The sequence below is a fragment of the Lithobates pipiens genome, unplaced genomic scaffold (genome assembly GCF_037356315.1).
Source record: "Lithobates pipiens isolate NorthernLeopardFrog02 unplaced genomic scaffold, aLitPip1_a1.2 Scaffold_18, whole genome shotgun sequence".
In the NCBI taxonomy this organism is placed as follows: domain Eukaryota; kingdom Metazoa; phylum Chordata; class Amphibia; order Anura; family Ranidae; genus Lithobates; species Lithobates pipiens.
The window spans coordinates 234,320,522-234,346,312 of NW_027507758.1; the positions used below are offsets into that span (position 1 = coordinate 234,320,522).

A 25,791-nucleotide genomic window follows, 5' to 3' on the forward strand; every position below is an offset into this window, starting at 1 on the left:
AAGGTGCAATAAGTGAATGGGACCAGAAAATATGTTGAGAGTTCCCACAACCCCTCCTACATCTCCAGCATCTATCCTCTGCAGTGGGATATATAGAACGTAATTTGTCTGGGGTATGGTACCAGTTAAAGTAATTTTATACTGGTTTTCTTCATACAAAGTACAAATGGAGCTCTTCGCTGCCTGAGACCATATCATTTGACACGTTGTAAGGGGTTGCTCCTCTCCTAAAACTTGTCCACAATGTAACTTGTAGAGATGTTTTGGAGGGGGTATGAGAAGGCAGGGAAATTTTTAACTTTGTAAATTTGGGAGATCAGCCCTTTACTAGACGGGCCATCAAAAAAAGTCTCTTAAATGGGGTCAATTGAGAGAACCTAAGGCCGCGTACACACGCGGGGACTGTTCGCTCAACTTTGTCCGCTGAACAGTGTTTCGGCGGACAGTCCGCTCGTGTGTGGGCTTTCAGCGGACAGTTTCAGCGGACAATCTGCTGAACAAAGTTTTTCGGAAATTCCGAAAAACTGTCCGCTGAAACTTTGTTTCAGCGAACAGTCCCCTCGTGTGTAGGCTTGTTCGTCAAACTAAGTTCCGCGCATGCTCAGAAAGGATTTACACGCCGAAGTTTGCATTGCAGTGTATAGGACGTCGTTTTCTAGTCCCGTCGTACGTGCCGTTCACGTCATCGCGCACGGTTTCAGCAGACTGTTCGTTCGTCGTGTGTGGGCAAGTCCGTCCATGCTAATTTTGAGCGGACTGTCCGCTGAAACTGTTTGACGGACAAAGTTGAGCGAACAGTCCCCGCGTGTGTACGCGGCCTAAGAGTTTTTGTCAACGATTGGGCGTAATATCTGATTTGTAGGTAAACGGAAAGGCTTGTTTAGTAAAATCATGGGCTTTCTGGAGGTCCGTAAAGATTGCAAAATCCCAGTTCTGTGATCCACCAAGTGGCCAAAGTGGAAGAGGCCTCTAGTCTCCCATACTGTAGACATCTGGGAGGTTAGGCTGTTTGGTATAGCAGGGGTAAATAAAAAGGAGGTAGTTAACGCATCTGTAGTTAAGAGGGGTATAGCCTTTGGGCCCGGCGCCACAAAGTGTATAGAAGGGCCACGGGGCAATTTAAGAGTTCGCTGTGTATGAGGAAAGGAACTCCATAGCATGGAGTTTGGGTGGATTGGGGCCATCCATAACTTCTCCAACTCTGTCCAGTGGCTGTGTGCATGCAAAGTGAGCCAGGAAGCCAAGAGGCGTAATTGGGCAGCCAAGTAATATTAATAAAGGTTTGGAACGGCTGAAGACAAAGCCAGTCAAGTGGCGGCGGTGCTAATGCTGCTCTAGTTTTTAGCTATCTTGGTGCTTTGTAAATGCTGTCATAAAAACAAAGTTTTTTTATTTGTTACATAGTTGGAATGGTTGAATAAAGACACCAGTCAATCCAGTTCATATTGTGTGGTGTAAAACCAAGATTCTATACAAAGATTAAGAAAAAATAAAAATCTCAGTTTTTACAAATTCATATACTTGTTGACTTTTTATTTTATTTTTTTAAGTGCTGCGGTGACTTTTTTGTTCAATACACTTTTATGTTTTGTTTTAAAATTGACATTTGTATTTTTAATAAACATGAAATATTGTGTTGTTGTAGGATAAACCATACTGTGATTCTAGATGATCCATTTGATGATCCACAAGGACTGGTTATTCCAGATCGCTCCCCGGAACCCACCAAAGAGCAATTAGATGTAAGTATTTATATAGCACCAACAATTTAACACAGTGCTTTTTCATATACGTTCACATCACATCAGTTCCAGCTCTGAAAGAGATTACAGTCAAAGGTGCCTACCTCATATGCATTCATACATACATACAAGGGACAATTTAGACAGGAGCCAAGTAACTTACCAGCCTGTCTTTAGAGTGTGGAAGGAAACTGGGAAGAACATGCAAACTCCATGCAGAAAGGCTGTAACTCAATATACGTGTTCTACTTTAAGAGGTACATAATTCCACAGACTCCTATCGCCTATGCAGAATAGTCTGAGTATGATTGTCTCTCCTTCATGAGTTGAAATGGCCAACTTGAATACAAGAGTGGGCATGTGAAAGGGGTTTCCTGTCACTACTTGAGGACAGCACAATTTGCCCTTTAATGGCCCACTTATTCTGTTAGAAAAAAATTAGGCTCTTTCACAGTGATTATAGGTGCTAACCTGCTTTACTTTGTAAAATAAATCTTAAAGTGGTAGTAAACTCTATTCACCTATTTTTACCTACTGGTAAGCTTATCTGTAGGTAAAATGAATATCTCTTAAATGCTCACCGTTTAGGAGATATTCCAGTGAGCAGTTACCGGTGACATCATACCTATACCGTTCCTTCAGAGCTCTGTGCTATAAGCCGCAACTCCCGTGACAGGGCTCCACTGGTGGCCTTTGTTTTTAAGGTAAAAAATCTCATGGTGTGCTAGTATGTGATGCATATTATGATATTACCTTTACAGGGAGATTTTCTTTTATTTAGAATTCTTACATATATACACTACCAAAAGTATTGGGACACCTGCATTTACAAGCACATTACATTTAATGGCACCCCAGTCTTGGCCTGTAGGGTTCAATATTGAGTTGGCCCACCCAATTTTTCTGGAAAGGCTGTCCATAAGGTTTAGCAGTGTGTATATGGGAATTTTTGGCCATTCTTACAGAAGCGCATTTCTGAGGTTGGGCACTGATCTGGACAAGAAAGCCTGGCTCGCAGTCTCTAATTTTATCCCAAAGGTGTTCTATCGGGTTGAGGTCAGGACTTGCAGGCCAGTAAAGTTCCTCCACCCCAAAATCTCTCAGCCATGTCTTAACAGACCTTGCTTTGTGCATTGGTGTGCAGTCATGTTTGAACAGGAAGGGGCCATCCCCAAACTTTTACCACAAAGGTGGGAGCATGAAATTGTTCAAAACATCTTGGTATACTGGCGCTTTCACTTTCCTTCACTGGAACTAAGGTGCCAAAGCAAGGTCCATAAAGACATGGATGAGCGAGTTTGGGGTGGAGGAACTTGATTGGCCTGCACAGAGTCCTGACCTCAACAAGATAGAACACCTTTGGGATAAATTAGAGTGGAGACTGCGTGCCAGGCCTCCTCGTCCACATCAGTGCCTGACCTTACAAATGTGCTTCTGGAAGAATGGTCAAAATTTCCCATAGACAAGCTCCTAAACCTTGTGAACAGCCTTCCCAGAAGAGTTGAAGCTGTTCTGGTTACAAAGGGTGGGCCAATATTGAACCCTACGGGCCAAGACTAGGATACCATTAAAGTTTGTGCGGGTAAAGGCAGGTGTCCCAATACTTTTGGTGCATGCATGGAAATATAGTATTCATACCCCTTTAAAATGTTCCACATTTTGTCACGTTACAACCAAAGACGTAAATGTATTTTATTGGGATTTTATGTGATCGACCAACACAAAGTGGCACATAATTGTGATGTGGAAGGAAAATTCTAAATTTGTTTTTCAAAAAAATTTTTTTACAAATCGACATCTAAAAAGTATGGCGTGTATTTGTATTCAACCCCCTTTATTTTCATACCCCTAACTAAAATCTAGTGGAACAAATTGCCTTCAGACACCTAATTGGTAAAGAGAGTCCACCTTTTGTGTAATTTTAATTTCAGTATAAATACAGCTGTTTTGTGAAGCCCTCAGGTTTGTTAGAGAACCTTATTGAACAAACGCATCATGAAGGCCAAGGAACACATCAGGCAGGTCAGGGATAAAGTTGCAAGCTGGGTTAGGTTATAAAAAATAAAACAAAATATCCCAAGCTTTGAACATCTCGTGGAGCACTGTTCAATCCAGTGACAGGCTGGGCAAAGAGAGCATTAATCAGAGAATCTGCCAAGAGACCCATGGTAACTGGAGGAGCTGCAGAGATCCACAGCTCAGGTGGGAGAATCTGTCCACAGGACAACTTCTAGTCATGCACTCCACAAATCTGGCCTTTATTTATGGAAGCGTGTGAAGAAGAGAGCCGTTGTTGAAAGAAAGTCATAACAAGTCCTATTTACAGTTTGCAAGAAGCCATGGGGGTAACGCAGCAAACATGTGGAAGGAGGTGCTCTGGTCAGATGAAACCAAAATTTTACTTTTTGGCCTTAAAGTAAAACTCTGTGTGGCGGAAAACGAACACTGCACATCACCCTGAACACACCATCCCCACCGTGCAACATGGGGGTTGGCCGCATCATGTTGTGGGGATGCTTTTCTTCAGCAGGAACTGGGAAGCTGGTCCGAGGTGATGGGGAAAATGGATGGAGCCAAATACAGGGCAATCTTAAGCCTCATACACACGATAGGACTTTGTACAAACTTTCCCTTGGATTTTTGTACAAAGGGCGTCGGCCCTGAACTTGTATTGCATACACACAGCAGGACTTTTTCAGCCAACTTTCACCAAATCACATGGTTTTTCTGCTCTTTGCCGCCACCTTTGGTCAATTTCTGTATCGTTGTCTGATCTTTTGCATTGGTTATGAGCATGTGTGTTTGTACTTTGTACAAAAGTCCTATGGTTTTCTGTACACACGATCAGACTTTGCTCCATCGGACTTTTGTTGCCAGAAAGTTTGTCCGTTTGCACAGCCAACAAAAGTCTGATGAAAACCAAAAAAGTTTGTCCGATGGAGCGTACACACGGTCGGATGTTGCTCCAAAACAGCTAATTTGCATGTTTGTTGTCAAAAAGTCTGATCGTGTGTATAGGCCTTTAGAAGAAAACTTGTTAGTCTTCAAAAGACTTGAGACTGGGTGGAGGTTCACCTTCCAGCAGAACAACGACCCTAAACATACAGCCAAAGCTACAATGGAATGGTTTAGATCAAAGCCTTTTTGTGTATTAGAATGGCCCAGTCAAAGTCCAGACCTAAATCCAATTGAGAATTTGTGGCAAGACTTAAAGGGGTTGTAAACCCTTGTGTGTGTTCACCTTAATACATGAAAAAAACACCTGGCAGGGACCAACCCCATCCCCCCCACCCCATTTTTTTTTTTTTTTTTTTTTTTTTTTTTTTTTACTTACCTGAGCCCTGTAATTTCACCCGTCCCTCTGCCCCAGGGTTCTCGGCTCTTGATTGGATAGGTTGATAGCAGCGTAGCCATTGGCTCCCGCTGCTGTCAATCAAATCCAATGATGCGGGTGCCGGGGGAAGGGCCGAGTCATACATTCAGTGGCTATGGACGCTAAATGATGGACTCAGGAGCGCGCACGCAAGCTAAACCCCCCGGAAGAGCACTTCTCCTAGACCTAGGGGGTTATCTGATGTGGGGAGGAGCCGCCGAGGGACCCCAGAAGACAGTGTTTGGCACCACTCTGCAAAACGATCTGAACAGCGGAACTGAATGTCATATTTGTTATTTATTTTTATTTTTTTTAAATCGTCAAAGCTTTACAATCGCTTTAAATTTCTGTTCAGACGCTCTCCATCCAATCTGACAGAGCTTAAGATATTTTGCAAAGAAGAATGGGCAAAAATGTCACTCTCTAGATGTGCAAAGCTGGTAGTGACATCCCCTAAAAAAGACTTGCAGCTGTAATTGCAGTGAAAGGTGGTTCTACAAATGTACAAACATGCACACCGCACTTTTCACATTTTATTTGTAAAAAAATGTAAAAAAACATTTATCATTTTCTTTCCACTTCATGTGCCACTTTGTGTTGGTCTATCACATAAAAAAAAAAGAGTGTGTGTGTGTGTGTATATGTATATGTATATATATATTTATACATTTTTTTTGTTTTTACTTCTATTATATCCATCCATACAAAAAAATTAAAACATCCAAGGTGCTCCACAGGGTATTTTGGGTGCACAGTACTTCAGGTAAAGCCCTCCACGGATCAGGAAATCTCCAGTCAACTGTAAAAGAGACGCACAAGAAGGCGCAACTCCTCATGCATTACAACCACAGCACTTCTTCAATCCCCAATAACAAATACTGAAATATTCACAAGCGGTTAAAAACAGGCATGTAACTCATATACTTCAGCCTTAGGTGGTGAATCCCATCACAAAAACATCTGATTGGAAAGCTAATGCATTTCAAGAGTCTCAAGTTTCTTCCTCAGAGCAGAAACAACCCAGTGTCCTGATGATTCCTAAATGGTCACAATGGGTCACCAATGTTTAACCACTTGTGAGTATCCATTTGTTGGGGAGTCAATAAATTGTATGGTGGGATAATGCACGAGGAGCTGCACCCTCTTTTGTGTGTTTGTTTTTTTTTTTTTTTTTTATACATGGACTTTGTGCCTCCTCCTTAATTTTGGGACCGATTTGACTACTTTGTGGTGAGCACTGGAATGTTGTGGATTCAGAAATGGGCATTAGCAGAGCAAAGATTGAACAATATGCTGAATATACTGCGCATTTGCCTCCATAGATTTCAATGCTGTCATCCTATTGGCTGCAACTTTCACTATCACTCTTCCTTTTACTGGACCTTGCCGTGATTACTGCAGAAAAAAATGAAACTACTAGGTATTCAGTGTTATTTTTGGAGACGTTTCAATGTATTGTCTTCCCAGTTCACCTATTCAAAGAAATTTCTTTGAGGTATTGTACAGAATATATTACATTATTGAGTTAATGTACAGAAGGCCATTTCTGTTCCGATTTTTGAGTTTGGACAAACATGTCCTTTTATTTGTTTCATTGTTTTTGTTTGTTTTTCTTTATACGATAAATAGAGTGGGAGGATTGGTGCAGATGAAGAAATTGACGACAACAAAGGAAAGTCAGTCGAAGAAGTCGAAGAACTGCTGGCAGAGAAAGAAGCCAAGACCAGAGCTGTCCTGCTGGAAATGGTAAAGATCACCTACCCTCCAAATGCATATTCAAAACTTTTTAACATACAAAAAAGTATTGCCTTGTCAAGCTGCCATTTGTTAATGCGTGTTAGTTAACGGTCTGTGCTAGGAATTATTTTACCGGTCTTCTTGAAGTGAAGAGGGAGGGAAGGAAAGTGCCTATTATATTAAAGCCCAGATTCACTGCTAACCCAATTTAGGTTCAAACCTAAAAATGTTTCCTCAAGAGTCAAAAGAACATTTGGTCACCAGCCACATTTAGTAGTAGCTGGTGTGTGGGGGTTTTTATTTTTTTTTATTTTTATTTTTTCTTTTTTTCTTTATATAAAGAAAAATTAAATATTGTTAAAATAAAATTTTTTTTTATTATGTCCAGCTTTATCTACAGCACTATGTATGATAACAAAAGCAATTTACTATGGTGGTTCAAGCTAAGATTCTCTCTGTGGAATATAAGCAAGGAAGCATTTTATGGTACATTCGTGAACAAACCCTAACTGCCATATTTTTTCGGGATGCAATGCAACAATGATCATCATTATATGGGTTTATAATTTACTGTAAAATTTCAACTGGATGCTTCAGTAATTGCTTCAGTTATAACAGCTTAAAATGACTTGTAAACCTTATTTTTTTTGTTGGTAAATAAACATTTTATACTTGTATGCTCTGTGAAATGGTTTTGCACAGAGCAGCCTGATTTTTCTCTTTCGAGGTCCCAAACCAACGCTCCTGGCTCCTCATGTCTGCAGAGTGCCCCCATAGCAAGCTGCTTGCTATGGGGGCACTTGTACAGACTAGCCTCCAAGCCAGTTTTTGTGTCCATTAGACAGAGCACAGCTTGACCCTGTCACTCCCGCCTCCCTGACTGTGGGTGACAGCGTTGGGAGCCAATGTCTCCCACTGCTGTGTCTGAGGCAATGAGGAGGGAGAGAGACAAAAGCGCCTCTGCTCTCATACACATTGCTGGATCAAGGGCAGGTTCAGGTAGGTATAAGGGGGGCCTGGATGGGGGGGAACTGAGCATGGAAGGTTTATATATAATATACTGCTCCTGTGGTTTTGTACTGCATCGTGCTGTTGCTGTAATTGTGTGACACAGCCTACTGCTCATTTTAAAGGTTGGTGACATACCAGATGCAGAGATCAAGCCACCTGAAAATGTACTCTTTGTGTGCAAACTAAATCCTGTAACAACAGATGAGGATTTGGAGATTATCTTTTCCCGATTTGGATCTATAAAAAGGTATGTTTTACTCAAGTTTTGCATGTTTTAATGGAATGTTTGCATTGCAACAATCGTCCTTTCCATGCTATTGATCTCTGCTTGCTATTATCTAAAAAAAAAAAAAAAAGAAAAAAAAAGTATATCCTAGCCTAGGAGCTATGGTTTACACTCATTAGACTTAAACGAGTATGTGTATCCAAATCCTTTTTCTTTTATTTGAATACAGAGTAGGGAATGGTTAAAACCTGTCGTGTTTTTTGGACCCCTGTTGATACAACATTAACCACTTCCCGACCGCCGCACGACGATGTACGTCGACAGAATGGCACGGGCAGGCATAAGGGCGTACATGTACGTCCCTGCCTGCGGCGGTCGGTATTCGTTCGGGAGCGATCCCGGACGAGGGGGCGGCCATTCATTCATGGCCACCCCCTCGCGATCGCTCCCGACGAATAGAAATCCTTTGTGACATCACTTCCTCTCCTGTAATGTAAACACAGGAGAGGAAGTGATGTATTCTCTCCTCCGTGTCGGTATTTTTCGTTCCGACACCGAGGAGAGAGGATCGGTGAGTTGCACCAACACGTCACTACACAGTAGAACATGCCAGGCACACTCACACCCCCCCGATCACCCCCCCAATTACCCCTGCCCCCCAGTCACAGTGACACCAATGTCATTTTTTTTTTTTTTGCATTGGTGTCATTCGTGACTGTAATAACTGTTAGGGCAGTTAGGGTTAGCCCCCTTTAGTTCTAATGTACCCCCCTAACCCCCCCAATAAGGGTTTAACCCCGTGATCACCCCCCGTTGCCAGTGTCACTAAGGCTGGGTTCACATTGCAGCGGTTTGAGAACGAATGTGATTCGCACCGCACTGCAGTGCAAAGCACATCCGATCTCTGTGCGATTTGAGTTCAGCCATACAGATAGTATGGCTGAATTCGTGTCGCACCCGCCGCAAACTCGCACGGGACCCTTTTTTTGGTCCGCAGCAGAATCGGATCGCATGGGTGTTCACACCATGCGATCCAAGTTTGCAGATCGCACTGCGATATGCGAACTGATCTGGGGGTGTCATTAACATTTCACTGACACTCCCAGCAGTTCGCATAGGGCAGTGTGAACTGCCGCCGGGAGGCATGCGATGCGGGAACCCGCCGCGGATTCGTGGCGTTCCTGCATCGCTCCAGTGTGAACCCAGCCTAATAAGCGATCGTTTTTCTGATCGCTGTATTAGTGTCACAGGTGACGCTAGTTAGGCAGGTAGGTATTTAGGTTCGCCGCAGCTTTTTATAGCGCCAGGGTCTCCCATATACTACCGCATAAAGCCCCCTGATTGCCCCCTAGTTAACCCTTTCACCAGTGATCACCATATAACTGTTACAGGTGACGCTGGTTGGTTAGTTATTTTTTTATAGTTTCAGGGCACCCGCCATTTATTACCTAGTCTCACTAGTGTACCCCTAAATTTAGGGGTGTCTACTTTCCAAAATGGGGTCATTTGGGGGGGGGGGTTTGTGCCATCTTGGCGTTTTATGGCCTTCAAAACTGTAACGCCCTTAGAAAGCCTGAAGGCGGTGCTTGGTTTTCGGGGCCCCGTACGTGGCTAGGCTCCCAAAAAGTCCCACATATGTGGTATCCCCGTACTCAGGAGAAGCAGCAGAATTTATTATGGGGTGTCATTTCACATATACCCATAGCATGTGTGAGCAATATATCATTTAGTGACAACTTTGTGTAAAAAAAAAAAAAAAAATTTTTTTTTTGTCATTATTCAATCGCTTGAGGCAAAAAAATAAAATATTCAATGGGCTCAACATGCCACTTATCAATTTCCTTAGGGGGTCTACTTTCCAAAATGAGGTCATTTGGGGGGGTTTTGTACTGCCCTGCCATTTTAGCACCTCAAGAAATGAGATAGGCAGTCGTAAACTAAAAGCAAACCAATAAATATACAATTATTGACTTTTTTTTTTTACCAAAGACATGTGGCTGAATACATTTTGGCCTAAATGTATGACTAAAATTGAGTTTATTGGATTTTTCTAATAACAAAAAGTAGAAAATATCATTTTTTTTTCAAAATTTGCGGTCTTTTTACGTTTATATCGCAAAAAATAAAAATCGCAGAGGCAATCAAATACCATCAAAAGAAAGCTCTATTTGTGGGAAGAAAAGGACGCAAATTTTGTTTGGGTACAACATTGCATGACCGCGCAATTACCAGTTAAAGCAGCGCAGTGCCAAATTGTAAAAAGACCTCTGGTCATTTACCAGCAAAATGGTCCGGTCTGAAAGTGGTTAAAAGGGAGGAAATCTCTCCAAAGTAAAGTAAATCCTTTCTATTACTGTCCTGGTGGCAACTCAAAGTCAGGAATTTTTTCCCCACTTTCAGCCCCAGGACAAATTTATGAGGTTAATCTCCCCAGCAGGGACACAAACACTGCACCACAATAAACAGCTGACCACAGTTCTGTCCCCACTAATTTATCCAAAACTGAAAAAATAGATTTAGGCAACACATATACATTTGATTTTACCAAGCTTGTATTTGCTATAGTGGTCTTTCTTTTTAGCCATGTGATATTTACTTTCACCTCCTATATGGAAGTCTTTGCTGAAAATAGAGGCTATTGTAGCATTAATGTTAGTTTACAGTTTAGTGAATTGAGCCTACTGTCTGAAGCAGCCCATAGATATTGATTTTTTTATTTATTTTTCATTCAAGCTGGTTGAACAAAAAAAACTGCCTATTCCCCCATACACACACTCCAGGTGGTTGGGGATAATGTTTCCTGAAGGAGTGATTTTTGTATTATGACTTTGGGGGTGAAATCCCTGCCATCAGAATACACTGATCAGCGCTACAGGTGCTTTACACAATGCATTACAAGCAATAACGCAAACCAGAAAATGTGTATAAATCTTTGAGATGTAACAGGGTACATCCAGAGCATTCATGTTGATTGGTGCTTAATCATAGAGTGATCCCAAGTAAACCCCTCTATTAATTTAGAGGACCGTTTCTAACCTCCACCAGCTATCGTTTAGGAAGTCGGTTTAACCTGGGTATTTTCGAATGCAAATTTTTACAACATTTTTCAGTATATTGGATGGCTTGACTAATGTTTTTAGAATTTTGTTTGCTTTTAAAGTGATTGTTAATGCTCCTTTAACCACTTCAGCCCTGGGAGGTTTTACCCCCTTATGACCAGGCCATTTTTTGTGATACGGCACTGCATTGCTTTAACTGTCAATTGCGAGGTCGTGCGACGCAGTACCCAAATAAAATTTCGTTTTTTGGGGGGGTTTTCCCATAAATGCCTTTCTTTTGATGGTATTTGACCACTTCTTGCGTTTTTTTTTTTTTTTTTTTTTTTTTTTTTGCTATAAACAAGAAAAGTCAATTGGGGGGGGGGGGGGGGGGGGACATTTTTTACTTTCTGCTATAAAACATTCAATAAAAAAAATCTATAAAATCGAATTTCTTTCTCAATTTAGGTCAATATGTATTCAGGTTTATACTTGCCTGCTCTGTACAATGGAATTTCATAGAACAGCCCCAAACCTCCTCTTCTCACATCCCCTACCATTGTTTCTGGCTCCGCCGTGTGCCTCCATAGGAGGCTGCTGCTTGAAGAAAAATTTCACTATAGTCGAAAACAATTGTCGTTTTTGACCCCCATTAACAAATAGAAAATAAAATGATCATTCTTAAAATTAAAATATTTAGTTTAGTCAGTGACTGCAGCCACTGATCAGTGTGTTACAGTGGTACAGATGTGAGAATACCTCCATGGATTCCTTCATCCACCTTGTTAAGATGGGTGGAAAAAAATAAAAAAAAAGCGAACAGTGTGGAGTAGGGGGTTGGGGGGCAGCTTAAATAAGCTGCATGTGCATCCGGAGCATTATGTTAGGAAAATGTAGACCCACCTGGAATGGCGACTCTGTCTGTATAATCATGCCTGTATAGCACAAATGCTCAGAAGCCAATAAGTATTTTATAATCATTAGAATGGATGAATATACCTTGCTTTTGTTTACTTCTATTGCCTATCTTGACTTTCTCTCCCCTTTTTTTTTTTTTTTTTTCTTTTTTTTTATTTATTTTTATTCTAGCTGTGAGATAATTCGAGACTGGAAGACTGGTGAATCATTGTGTTATGCTTTTATTGAGTTTGAAAAGGTATCGATTCTTAGTGTTTGTTGTCGCTTTAAAAATATCAACTACACACATAGCTTATATTTGTTTTCTTGTTACACAGGAGGAAGACTGCGAGAAAGCTTATTTTAAGATGGACAATGTGCTTATTGATGACCGGCGAATACATGTGGATTTCAGTCAGTCTGTTGCTAAAGTGAAATGGAAAGGAAAAGGTACCATCATTATTATACATACATACATACACACATATACATATATATATATTGCTGGAGGTAAAGAAATATGAACTTTATTTTTGGGTGCATGTATTTAGAACAGTTAAAACAAGTAAAGTTCAGTTTTAGGCTTGAGGCTTCAGTCAATTGTAGATGCTGTTGCGTTCTCTGTTAAGACAGACAAAATATTTTAGCTTTTTTGCCATGAATTTTCCCCAAGTTTTATAAAAGCTTTAAATTTAAACTTTGAAAAAAATATTTACAAACTGTAGATTTAAAAAACAAAAAAGTTCCCTTGATAGCTTCCCTCTGGGAAACATGTTTATTGGCAGCATTTTAGTGTTGGAGAGGATTTTTTTTTTTTTTTTTTAATGGACAAGATGTCTGCACAGATATTGTAGTTTTCAGCCTGGTGGAAATAAGCTGACAATTAGAGTAGACTCTCTGCTGCAAAGTGTTACTAACATGCACAACTGTTTTTAAACTGTATTTCTCAGTGAATATCTGTGTTTACTAGCTTTTAGCAATTGTAGAAAATTGGGTACAAAAGTGTTTTGTTTTTTTGTTTCATTTTTCCAGGGGGAAAGTATACAAAAGATGACTTTAAAGAGTATGAAAAGGAAATGGGAAAACAGTCCAAGCTTGCCCTAAAGGACAAAGCCCGACCTAAACAAGAGTATCTTTTTTTTATAGTGTGCAGTCTCAAGCCCATTGCCTTTTTAAACCTTCCTTTTGTGAGCCAAGAATTTCATAGACCCACCCTCTAGAAGTGTGTGATCACATCCTACTGGTTTTGATATGGGTATACATGTAGAGGTATGGGTGTATTTTTTTTTTTTTTTTTTTTCCCCTTTCTTCAACCAGTAGGTTGACTGCGTAGACTTACCCCTTCCCCCCCCCCAATCAGGATACACAGATCAGCACTGCAGTTTGACAAAAGCTGGTCTAACAACTGGCTTCTCGAACAGACAGGCTATACATGGATCAAAATTCGACTGGCTCCTGCTGCTGAGAATGATGCTGTAATTATAATGTGCGTGGTGTTCTCTGCAGTACTGAGGTTCACCCTCCACCAATGAATGAAGCCTGCTTTTGCATGTGAACGGACAAAAAAAGGCTTGTATGCTATGCTGCTTTTATATGCAGGGGGAGACTATGAATTCCGTGGGATTGATTTACTAAAGAAGTGCTTGTTCCGCTAGCAAAGTAAATTTTACCCTTTGATAGCGAATATTAATACAGTCATGTTTAAAAAGGAAGCATAACCCATGGAAATTTGTGATATTTTGAATAGATTTGAACAGGTAAACCTATCTTCATTTAAACTGTGCCTACAGACGAAACTGATTTAACCTAATGCATGCAAAATGGTTGCACTTCCACAGGATCACTGGCATCTCAGTTTATTTAGCCATGAATGGCAACAGACCTAATCCTGCCTGAAGCCAACTCCTTCCCAATGCTTTTACCCAGGAGTACTTAATCATGGAGATTTAATTGCTGTCTCTAGGATTAAGCTCTCTTGAGTGAAATACATTGGAAGGAGTGGCCTTTAGGCAAGGTTATGTGTGTTGCCATCCATGGCTGGGTAAACTGATATGCCAGTGATGTCATTGGAGTGTAACCTTTTTTTGTGTACATTGTATGTATATGGAACTTGTATGTATATGGCTCCTGGGATTAGTACTTGGCATCTGCAGTGAGGGGAATTTGAGAGGCTTGTAGAGTGGTGGTTTTTGTGGGTTCTACAACACTTTAACAAATGACATATAAAATCAACGTGTATGCATTTTCATAATTTTTTTAATTTTAATGAAAATTTAGATTTGTCACATTGAAAAAGTATTTACACCACTACATTTACCACTACTTCAAATCATTTAAATTTTAAAGGTGTCACAAATTAGGTGTCATTAATTTGAACCTTCTTAGGGTAGGCTCTAGTGTACTCTTTACTATTGACTTGTGTGTTGTCATCATGCCAAGATCAAAATAACTCTCTAAGGCCCTCAGAAAGAAGGTTGATGACTGAGTCTGGCAAGGTATTAAAAAAGAGTGCCAAATTATTTGAAATCGCTTATTCCACTGTAAAGAATATAATCTACAAGTGGTGTAGAAAGGAAAAATCTTCTGATATCCAAAAATAACAGAGCATGTCCACAGTTTGCTGTTTAACATATAAGCAAAAGCTAGATCAGCATAGGACAAATGTGCTGTGGACTGATGGATTAAAAAAATAGTCGCTTGGCTACAGTAAAACAGTAGACGTGTCCGAAGATGTCCAACCATGAAGCATGTCAATTTTAAATGTTATGATTTGAGGTTACTTTGCTGCTTCAGAGCCTGTGCAGTAGCAGATGAAGTCGGCTACGAATTCTGTATCCTAACAAACTGTTGGCGCTATATAAATCCTTTATAATAATATAAGGGTGATTGTGGGGCCATCTGCTCAAAAGGAATGTTACACCAGAAATGGGCCTGTCGACACAATGATCAAAAGCACACTAGAGGGTTAACCAAGATTGCTCCATTACTGATAGTAACCTCGTTCAAATATCTTGGATATTTCCTAACCCGACCCAATACTTAAAATTTAATTTGGCCCCCCTACTAAATAAACAGCACTTGAAGTGTCATAGCTGATGTAATTTTCCCCCTATCTGTGGTTGGCAGTTATTTTAATAAAAAAATGATTTGGGTGCCCCAGCTGCTCTACATTTTTCATACCTCGCCTATGTGGATTCCTCAAAGGTGGTTCCAGTGTATTGACTCCCATTTCCGAGACCCAATTTGGAAAAAGCAGCAGCCTAGAATCAAACTTGCCACTATACAATATGCCAGAGATAAGGGCGGCCTAGAGGTGACGCATCCTAAAATGTATTTCCTTGCTGCCCAATCTCAGCAATTAGCTGGGTCAGGACACATAGATAATAGAAATCCCATAGTTGACCTAATCACTACCTCTGACCCTGCTTTACCTGCAGTTTGCCATTTAGAGAGGGATTTAGAGATGGAACTGTGGTTCTTCTGCATAGAGTCTGGAGTGCTATTAAGACCTCTCTGAAATGAAATTGATGTTTTTTTCCGGATTCACCCCCTTGTGGAATAACACGATATACCCTGAACTGGCTAAATTGGAGGACTTCCATAAATGGAGTCGTAGGGGTTTACGTTGTATAGATCAGCCATTCTCTGGTAGTATACTTAACCACCTTCAGACCGGACCATTTTGCTGGTAAATGACCAGAGGTCTTTTTACAATTTGGCACTGCGCTGCTTTAACTGGTAATTGCGCGGTCATGCAATGTTGTACCCAAACAAAATTTACGTCCTTTTCTTCCCACAAATAGAGCTTTCTTTTGATGGTATTTGATTGCCTCTGCGATTTTTATTTTTTGCGATATAAACGTAAAAAGACCGCAAATTTTGAAAAAAAATGATATTTTCTACTTTTTGTTATTAGAAAAATCCAATAAACTCAATTTTAGTCATACATTTAGGCCAAAATGTATTCAGCCACATGTCTTTGGTAAAAAAAAAGTCAATAATTGTATATTTATTGGTTTGCGCAAAAGTTGTCACATCTACAAACTAAGGTACGTTTTCTGGAATTTACGCAGCTTTTAGTTTACGACTGCCTATCTCATTTCTTGAGGTGCTAAAATGGCAGGGCAGTACAAAACCCCCCCAAATGACCCCATTTTGGAAAGTAGACACCCTAAGGAAATTGATAAGAGGCATGTTGAGCCCATTGAATATTTTATTTTTTTGCCTCAAGCGATTGAATAATGACAAAAAATAAAATTTTTTTTTTTTTTACACAAAGTTGTCACTAAATGATATATTGCTCACACATGCTATGGGCATATGTGAAATGACACCCCAAAATAAATTCTGCTGCTTCTCCTGAGTACGGGGATACCACATATGTGGGACTTTTTGGGAGCTTAGCCGCGTACGGGGCCCCGAAAACCAAGCACCGCCTTCAGGCTTTCTAAGGGCGTTACAGTTTTGAAGGCCATAAAATGCCAAGATGGCACAAACCCCCCCCCAAATGACCCCATTTTGGAAAGTAGACACCCCTAAATTTAGGGGTACACTAGTGAGACTAGGTAATAAATGGCGGGTGCCCTGAAACTATAAAAAAAATAACCAACCAGCGTCACCTGTAACAGTTATATGGTGATCACTGGTGAAAGGGTTAACTAGGGGGAAATCAGGGGGCTTTATGCGGTAGTATATGGGGGTCTCTGGCGCTATAAAAAGCTGCGGCGAACCTAAATACCTACCTGCCTAACTAGCGTCACCTGTGACACTAATACAGCGATCAGAAAAATGATCGCTTATTAGGCTGGGTTCACACTGGAGTGATGCGGGAACACCATGAATCCGCGGCGGGTTCCCGCATCGCATGCCTCCCAGCGGCAGTTCACACTGCCCTATGCGAACTGCTGGGAGTGTCAGTGAAATGTTAATGACACCCCCAGATCAGTTCGCATATCGCAGTGCGATCTGCAAACTCGGATCGCATGGTGTGAACACCCATGCGATCCGATTCTGCTGAGGGCCAAAAAAAGGGTCCCGTGCGAATTTGCGGCGGGTGCGGCGGGTGCGACACGAATTCAGCCATACTATCTGTATGGCTGAACTCGAATCGCACAGAGATCGGATGTGATTTGCACTGCAATGCGGTGCGAATCACATTCGTTCTCATAAACCGCTGCAATGTGAACCCAGCCTTAGTGACACTGGCGACGGGGGGTGATCACGGGGTTAAACCTTTATTGGGGGGGTTAGGGGGGCACATTAGAACTAAAGGGGGCTAACCCTAACTGCCCTAACAGTTATTACAGTCACAAATGACACCAATGCAAAAAAAAAAGCAATTGGTGTCACTGTGACTGGGGGGGCAGGGGTAATTGGGGGGTGATCGGGGGGTAAAGGGGGGGTGTGAGTGTGCCTGGCATGTTCTACTTTGTAGTGTAGTGCTTGTGCAACTCACCGATGCTCTCTCCTAGGTGCCGGAACGAAAAATACCGACACGGAGGAGAGAATACATCACTTCCTCTCCTGTGTTTACATTACAGGAGAGGAAGTGATGTCACGGGACATTTTCATTCGTCGGGAGCGATCGCGAGGGGGTGGCCATGAATGAATGGCCGTCCCCTCGTCCGGGATCGCTCCCGAACGAATACCGACCGCCGCAGGCACCGGGCGGGGGCCCGATCGGGCCCCCGACCCGCGGGCAGGCAAGGATGTACATGTAAGCCCTTATGCCTGCCCGTGCCATTCTGTCGACGTACATCGTCGTGCGGCGGTCGGCAAGTGATTAAAGCCTATGATCACATACGGTCTGATTTTCTGCTATCGCACAAACCATTCTACCAATACCTGCAGCTTTGGCATGCACCCCAAGCCCAACACCGCATCGGAATACTTCATAAATCAGACTCCCTTGTAATTGCTGAAGTAGTCTCAGCATGAGAGAAGAGAGGGGTATTCTCTCGTGTATATATCAATGGCTGCTTGCCTCCATACAAGACCCTGCAGCATTCAGGAGGGCAGCATGGATAGAAGACATTGGAGGGATAGATGGGCAGCAATGGGATATGGCCTTGAGATCCATACCCTTTATTGCCCTGTCCTCATCCCCTAAACCCTCTCAGCTCTTCATATTGCATCAAGCTTTTAGAATGCCATCCCGGATTTTTAAATGAGGTAGGAGAGATTCACCTCTGTTCAAAATGTACCTCTCAGAGGCGATTTTATCCATATGATATGGAGGTGTCTGAAACTCAAGAGATACTGGACACAAGTGGTACAAACCGTTTTTTCAGTTTCATAAGTTACCATAACCAATGATCCTTTAGTGTGATTATTGGGTGCCCAGGGCCCTGAATTGTACCACCGAAGAGTGTACCTAATGATCATACTCCTTCTATACTTAGCTAGAAAATCGATGGCAAGATATTGGATGGCCTCCACCATTCTAACAGTTGAACCATGTATAGAGTATGTTTATTCTTTAATACTGAGGCAGCAAATTGCCTGTCGCCACTAATGTCATACATAAGTTTCAGCTGGTTTGGCAAGGGTGGCTAGACTCACCAGGGTTGCCCCCCCCCAAAGCTAATTGATTACAGCTGCAGCAGCAGCCTATCCATGTTGTTATCTCTCATGGTATTCTGGCCTTTGATATTCCTGCTTTATGGAATCTGTTTAGTTATTTTTATGGTTTTTTTTTTAATTAGTTTGCACCTTTTTGAACTGGTGCACAGATTAATCACTGTTACCCTTCTAGCTTACAGAACTCCTCCGGAGTTGTTGCAATAGATTTGTTATTGACACAGTGGATATGATCCTTTCTAATCCGTTATAACTATGCACGTTTGTATATCCTATGGGATGCATCTGTTTTCTTGTTCTGACCTTTTAATAACAATAGGACTTTGGATTGGAAAAAAAGGGTAAACCAAGGTATGGCTCAGAAAGAAATTTGAGAATTTTAAGGTTAGAAACGGGTGTTGTCCATGCCCTGATTAGAATATTTTTTTATAATGTTGTAAAGAGATTTGAAACAGGCAGGTCATGCAAGGAAACCCTCAAATGCCTTGCAATAGAAGGAATATTTCATGAGGATTGCTCAACAATTAGAGCGTTGTAGAGAATTATGCAAAATGCCTACAAAAAGTAATTTCTACTAAAGGGGCAATGCAGTCTTCTGGGCCCGGGTGGCATTTATTTTTTGCACACCGATTGAAAAGACACATTTTTGGTGTTTTTTATTGTAGTATATTACCTTTATTGGTAAGCATTGTGTAAATCCAGATCTAATGTTTTTGCTTCTTAAAATATGTTAAAGTAAAACATTTCCATGGGTTGTAGTTCACATGAACACAGGTTCACCTTATTTGCCAGCATTCACTTTGCTATGTGAATTGCCTTTACTGCTTTAATCACTTAAGGACCAGGCCTATTTTTCAAACTTGTTTAGAAGTAAAAATCACTTTTTTAATTTTCTAGCAAAAAAAAACTTGGAACCCCCAAACATTTGTTTATTTTTTCAGACAATAGTCGTTGCAATACTTTGTCACAACGTATTTGCGCAGCGGTCTTACGAACACAATTTTTTGGGAAAAAATACACCTTTTTTAACTCTAAAATAAGAAAAAGCTAGCCCAATTTTTTTTAATATTGTGGAAGATGTTACCACGAGTAAATTTGATACCCTACATGTCACGCTCCAAAATTGCACCTGCTCATGGAATGGCGACAAACTTTGACCCTTAAATCTCCATCAGCGATGTTTAAAAATTTCTACAAGTTACCAGTTTTGAGTTAGAGGAGGTCTTTAGCTAGCATTATTGCTCTCACTCTATCAATCATGGCAATACCTCGCAATGTGTTGTTTGAACACAGTTTATTTATACGGGCGCAACTAATGTATGCTTCTGTGCGCAAGACAGGGCGATTTTAAATGTATTTTCTTTCTTTTACGCTATTTTTTATTTTTATACGGTCCGTTAAAAAAGTTTGGATCACTTTTATGTCTATTATAAGGAATGTAACTATCCCTTGTAATAGAAATAAAAGCATGACCTCTTTAATGTGAGATCTGCGGTCAAAAAGGCCCCGGATATAACATTTACACTTAAATGCAATAAAAAGAGAAAAACTAAATTTTTCTTTATTTTTATTTTCATTGAGATAAAAAATGAATCTCCTTTAAGGCCATTGGCGGAAGTGATGTTTACTGTTGCTAATGTCATTAAGTCGAGTGGGGGCCATCATTCCCTCACTTAACTTGCAGCCTCTGAGGGGAAAGTACCAGATCGTCTCTGCCGCTACTGGCGGGTCCAGTAAGAGGCAGAGATGACCCAAACATGACGGGGGGGTGGGGGTGGTCACCTCTCCTGCCGCTAAGTGATCTCGCAGTGTAGACCACTTTTATCTTAAAGAGGACTGCCTGCCGTTTCAGAAAATACCGGGGTTATGGCTGCTATAATCCTGGTATTCTACGTCAAAGTACTTACTTACAGCTATGGCCGTTTGCGGTAAGTGGTTAATCAACCAAAACCTTTCATCTGCTATGTACATTTTAAGCAGCAATTGGTCAACAGCTGATCCTGAGCAGAGATATTTTCCAGCATACACCAAAGTAATCTCGAAGGCAGATGTCTGTTAAAAAGGTTCTAAAGCCTAAACTTTTTTTTTTTCTTGCATTAAGGTAAATAATGTTTAGGTATTGTTTTTGGCCCCCCTCAACCCCCCCCTTCTTACCTAAGCCCTCATTCCATCCAGCGCTGTGTGTGTCTGCAGCTCTTATCTCCCTTCACTTCGATGTCTCCTTGGCTTTGCTGGTGCACCAGCTACTGTCAATCAAAGCCAGTGGCGAGGGAGCGCCCAATTGTATTTGTAAATGCAGCAGTGGGGCTTGGGAGCCAGCATGCACGAGTGCCCCCATGGGTTTTTTTAAATTTATTTAAATTTCCTTTATAATCAATTTTAACTCAAAAAAGGTTTATTAACTTTCAATTGGATAACAGATGTAATGGTTTTTCTATACACATTTGAAATGTGCGTTTTATTATATTGCAAGGTCAGCTTTGCTTTTTAATGAGAATAGAATGGTGGTTTAGTCCGTTGCGTATTCAAAATTACATTCTCGTTTCTAGCCAGTAGATGGAGCTTTTACACTCTGCATTCAAAATATGTGTGCCTTCATAAATACACATTTAATAAAACTGGTGCACATAGAATCTGGAGCAGCTGCATAGTAATCAATGAACTTCCAGGTTTTATTTTCAAAGCTTAACAAAACAACCTGAAGTTAGAAGATGGTTACTATGCACAGATGCACCAGATTCTGTGCACACCAGTTTTGTAAATGTCCCCCTATGTGTAATAAGGATATGGTACCGAGGTGATCTCTTTTGTATATGCATTTATAGATCGCAAACATGCATGTCTGTTTTTATATCAGATTAAAAAAATTTAAGTATAGCTTGTAGGTTATAAAAAAACTTATCTTGTACACTGTTCATATACGAAAAAGGTATTAAACTAATTAAGTGAGGCTCTTTGGACAGGTGTTCTTTTTTGAAAATATGCCAAAAACATTACATTAAAACAATATTTCCAGCCTTGGTAAGGTAAAACTAACTTTTTTTTTTTTTGTGTGTGCGCAGTGTTTATTATAGTTATCAGTACTCCACATAAATGACCTAGAACTAAAGAGTGAAAATGTAATAAATTGTGTTTAGGGTTATAAAAATGTCACACATCTAAAGCAGACTGTCTCTAGAATTGTTATCAGACATGAGATCCATTGCTGTTGCACAGAGTGAAAATGTTATAAATTGTGTTTAGGGTTATAAAAATGCCACACCTCTAAAGCAGACTGTGTCTTTAGAATTGTTATCAGATGTGAGATCCATTGCTGTTGCACAGGATGGTGTTGCAGCCTCTTCTAAGCCCATGAGGTCAAGGGCCCCAACATCACTTTTCTCCCAATTAGGCCTCATGTACACTGCTGCTGTTAAACTAACATTTTGGAGCAGTTGGGCATTTTTCTTTTCATACATCAGGGAGCACAGAGCCATAGTAGTTACTATGTGGGTTATAGACCCCCTTAAGGTGATGGACACTGGCATGCCCTAAGACAAAAGGTGCACTCCCTATATAACCACTACTGGGAGTATCTGTTTTTTTTTTTTTTTTTTTTTTTACCAGTGTCTAGGTCACAGAGTTAAGATGTGCTGTGCTGAGCTCCTCTGGAAAACGCACGAGTGCGGGAACACACATCAGCGGAGGATAAATTCTAGTTCCAAAAGTACCCCCTTTTTCTCTTTAAGTAAAGGAGTAATTACATTTTCATTTTTAAAGCTCCTTCTTTTGTTCCAGGGGCATCGGCCTCCAGGCAGTCACGATGGCTTCCACTGTCGGGTTCAAAAGGTAATCCTCAGAATTAACCCCAGGGACAAAAGAGGTCTTGGGGGAGGAAACCTACAAGGTACTGAAGCCTCCTTATGAGGAGGCACCCCGCTCGCTCAATAGGGGGAATTCTTCGGCAAGTTCTCAAGGATCTGACAGAAGGGCAAATAGGGGACTTCCTCAATAGCTCCACAAGCTAGAGTTCCCATCTCATTTTTTTTTCTCAGATCAAATCGTTCCTAAGGATCCAGAGAAAATTCTTTCTTCTCAAGCATTGGACCATTTTTTTATTTATTTTTGGCAAAAGTGGTCATGGTGGTCCCCATGTAAGAGCAGAGGTTGGGGTTTGGTTAAATCCAAATAGATCTTCATGTGCTGGTCTTCCCTACTCACCGGATAGGTCTACGCTTGGAGGTAGAAAATCTTTCCAGTTTGTAGCTCTACCTTTCGGGCTAGCTACTGCACATAGTGTGATCCTGGCTCCTCCTTTAGCCAGGTTAATGGCTCAAAGTATAACAATACTAACCTACTTAGACGATCTACTCTTGATTGATCAATCGGTAGCCTGTTTAAACCAAAGTCTGGTCACTGCAACCAGCTACCTGGAATACTTTAGGTTGGATCCTCAACCTAGAAAAATCCTCATAACCATCAAGGAGATTTCAGTACTTAGGGCTGATCATAGAAACAGTCCAGAAAAGGGTATTTTTGCCCCAGGAAAGAATTGGTTCATTAAAGAACTGATTCGGTTGATCAAAACAAAGAAGAATCCTTTTATTCATCTTTCATGAGCTTATTGGGAAAATGGTGGCTTTTTTCGAGGCCGTTATGCGCAGTTTCATTCAAGAATGCTGCAAAACAGTATCCTGTCAACTTGGAACAAGAAGGTCCAGACTCTGGACTTTCCAATGCGTTTATCCACCGACGTGCATCAGAGCCTCAATTGGTTAATATCCAAAAAGCTTCAAAAAGAAAAATCCTTTCTACTGGTTTCCTGGAAAGTAGTAACAGATGCCAGCCTTTTAGGGATGTGAAATTGGCAGGCAGACTACTTGAGTTGCCAACAATTGTTCCCAGGATAATGGTCCCTTCACCCTGACATCTTTCTGTCAGTATGCTAAAAATGGGGAGTTCCGGACATGGATCTGTTTCCGTCCAGGTTCAACAAGATCGACGACTTTGTGTCAGGGACAAGGGATCTGATGGCATACGGAACAGATGCCTTGATCTTTCCATGGGATCAGTTTTCACAGATCTATGCATTCTCTCCTGTTTTGCTGCTTCCGCGTCTCCTATGCAGGATCAAGCAACAGGGAAAGGACGTGATTCTGGTGGCCCAGGAGATCTTGGTTTGCTGAGATCATAAGGATGGCGGTAAGGGACTCTTGGACCCTGCCCCTGTGGCCAGACCTTCTCTGCAAGGTCCAGTGTTCCATCCTACCTTACAAATGCTAAATTTAACAGTTTGACTATTGAAACCCACATTCTAAAGGATCCTGGGCTATCGGCTTCAGTAGTTCTACCTTGATTAATGCTAAGAAGCCAGCCTCCAAAATCATATTATTATAGAGTCTGGAAGGCATATGTCTCCTGGTGTGAATCCAGGGGTTGGCACCTCAGGAAATATATCCTAGGTAGGACCCTTGAGTTCCTACAGATGGGATCCGTAATGAAGCTGGCCTTGAGCACTATCGAGGGCCAGGTGTCAGCCTTATCCGTGTTTTTTCAACGATCAATTGCTTCACACTCTCTGGTTCATAGCCTTATCCAGGGGGTAAAGCAGATTAATCCCCCCGTTAAGTCATCCCTGAACCCTTGGGACTTAAATTTAGTCCTGTCGGCTTTACAAAAACAGCCTTTTGAACCAATTCAAGATATTCCCTTGATCCTCTTGACGAGGGAAATAGTTTTCTTGGTTGCCATATCTTCTGTAAGGAGAGTATCAGAGTTGGCTGCTCTTTCCTGTAAAGAGCCTTATTTTGATTATTCATAAGGAAAAGGTTGTATTGCGGTCTCATCCTAATTTTCTACTGAAGGTAGTGTCAGGTTTCATCTAAACCAGGATATTGTTGTGGGTTTTTTTTGCTTATCCAGAACCTCGTTCTGCGAAAGGAAAGTCACTGCATTCTCTTGATGTGGTGAGAGCGGTCAAGGTCTATTTAAAAGCGACTGCTCAGATTCGTACAACAGATGTTTTGTTTGTGTTGCCAGACAGTCCTAAAAAAAAAAAGACAGGTGGCGTTGAAATCTAAATGGATTCGTCAAGTGATTGTTCAAGCCTATGGTTTAAAGAGGAAAATTCCTCCTTTTCATATTAAAGCGCACTCCACCAGGGCCGTTAATGCTTCTTGGGCAGTGCATCACCAAGTCTTCATGGCTCAGATCTGCAAGGCCTCAACTTAGTCTTCAGTCCATACATTTACCAGATTCTATCAAGTAGATGTAAAAGGTCATGAGGATATCACCTTTTGGGCGCAGTTTACTGCAGGCTGCAGTATAAGTCCTCTCGTCTTAGTGCCCTACTTTTTTGTGTCTCCCTCCCTTCAGTTGGCATTGCTATGGGACATCCCACATAGTAACTACTATGGCCCTGTGTCCCCTGATGTATGAAAAGAAAATAGGATTTTTAAAATGGATTACCTGTAAAATCCTTTTCTTTGAAGTATATCGGGGGACAGAGATCCCTCCCTTCTTGGTATATACGTGTATTGCTTTGCTACAAAACTGAGGTACTCCCAGTAGTGGGAGGGGTTATATAGGGAGTGCACTTTTTGTCTTAGGGCGTGCCAGTGTCCATCACCTAAAGGTGGCCTATAACCCACATAATAACTACTATGGCTCTGTGTCCCCTTCAAAAAAAAGGATTTTATAGGTAAGCGGTTTTAAAAAATCCTATTTTTTTTTTTTTTTTCCCAACTGCTCCTGAACTCTTCTGTTATCTTATCTGTACATGTATACAGGGTTATTTATAGGCAGTTGCGTTTAGAGCGTGTGTTTAGAGGCATTACAAGTGCGGTAACTCGCGTTTAGGCACGTTTTGTTTACAGATGTTCATTTTTTGGCTATTTTGTAAAAAAAAAAAAAAAACACAGCTAAACGTGGCATGTAAACGCGGCTAAATGGCCGCTTTTAGACGCCGGTTTCTAGCTGTCAAGTTGTATTGTTCAGGAGTGGTTGAGCAACGTCCCATGTACATGAAGCCTTAGATTGCACAATAAGACTCATTTTTGAGAAAAAATATATTGTGTCTACTGCATGTACTGTCCCCTGGTTAATTGGAAGAAATAATGTGATAATCGTCCATGTTGCTTATGGACTGCTGTTTAGAGCAGCAGTTCTCAACCTCAATTACGCCAAGCTGGCCAAGTTTTCAGGTTTTCC

At 41.1% G+C, this 25,791-nt stretch overlaps 1 protein-coding gene across 2 annotated transcripts in view; it reads left to right on the plus strand.

The window, feature by feature from the left end:
• PPIL4 (peptidylprolyl isomerase like 4) overlaps positions 1–25,791 on the plus strand; it is a 66,147-nt gene that overhangs the window by 32,961 nt on the left and 7,395 nt on the right. For both annotated transcript variants that reach the window (XM_077486681.1, XM_077486680.1), the window contains exons 6-11: positions 1,646–1,742; positions 6,745–6,861; positions 7,986–8,110; positions 12,217–12,283; positions 12,363–12,474; positions 13,057–13,153. In XM_077486681.1, coding sequence (XP_077342807.1) covers positions 1,646–1,742; positions 6,745–6,861; positions 7,986–8,110; positions 12,217–12,283; positions 12,363–12,474; positions 13,057–13,153 — 615 coding nt within the window. The remainder of the gene's footprint in view (positions 1–1,645; positions 1,743–6,744; positions 6,862–7,985; positions 8,111–12,216; positions 12,284–12,362; positions 12,475–13,056; positions 13,154–25,791) is intronic.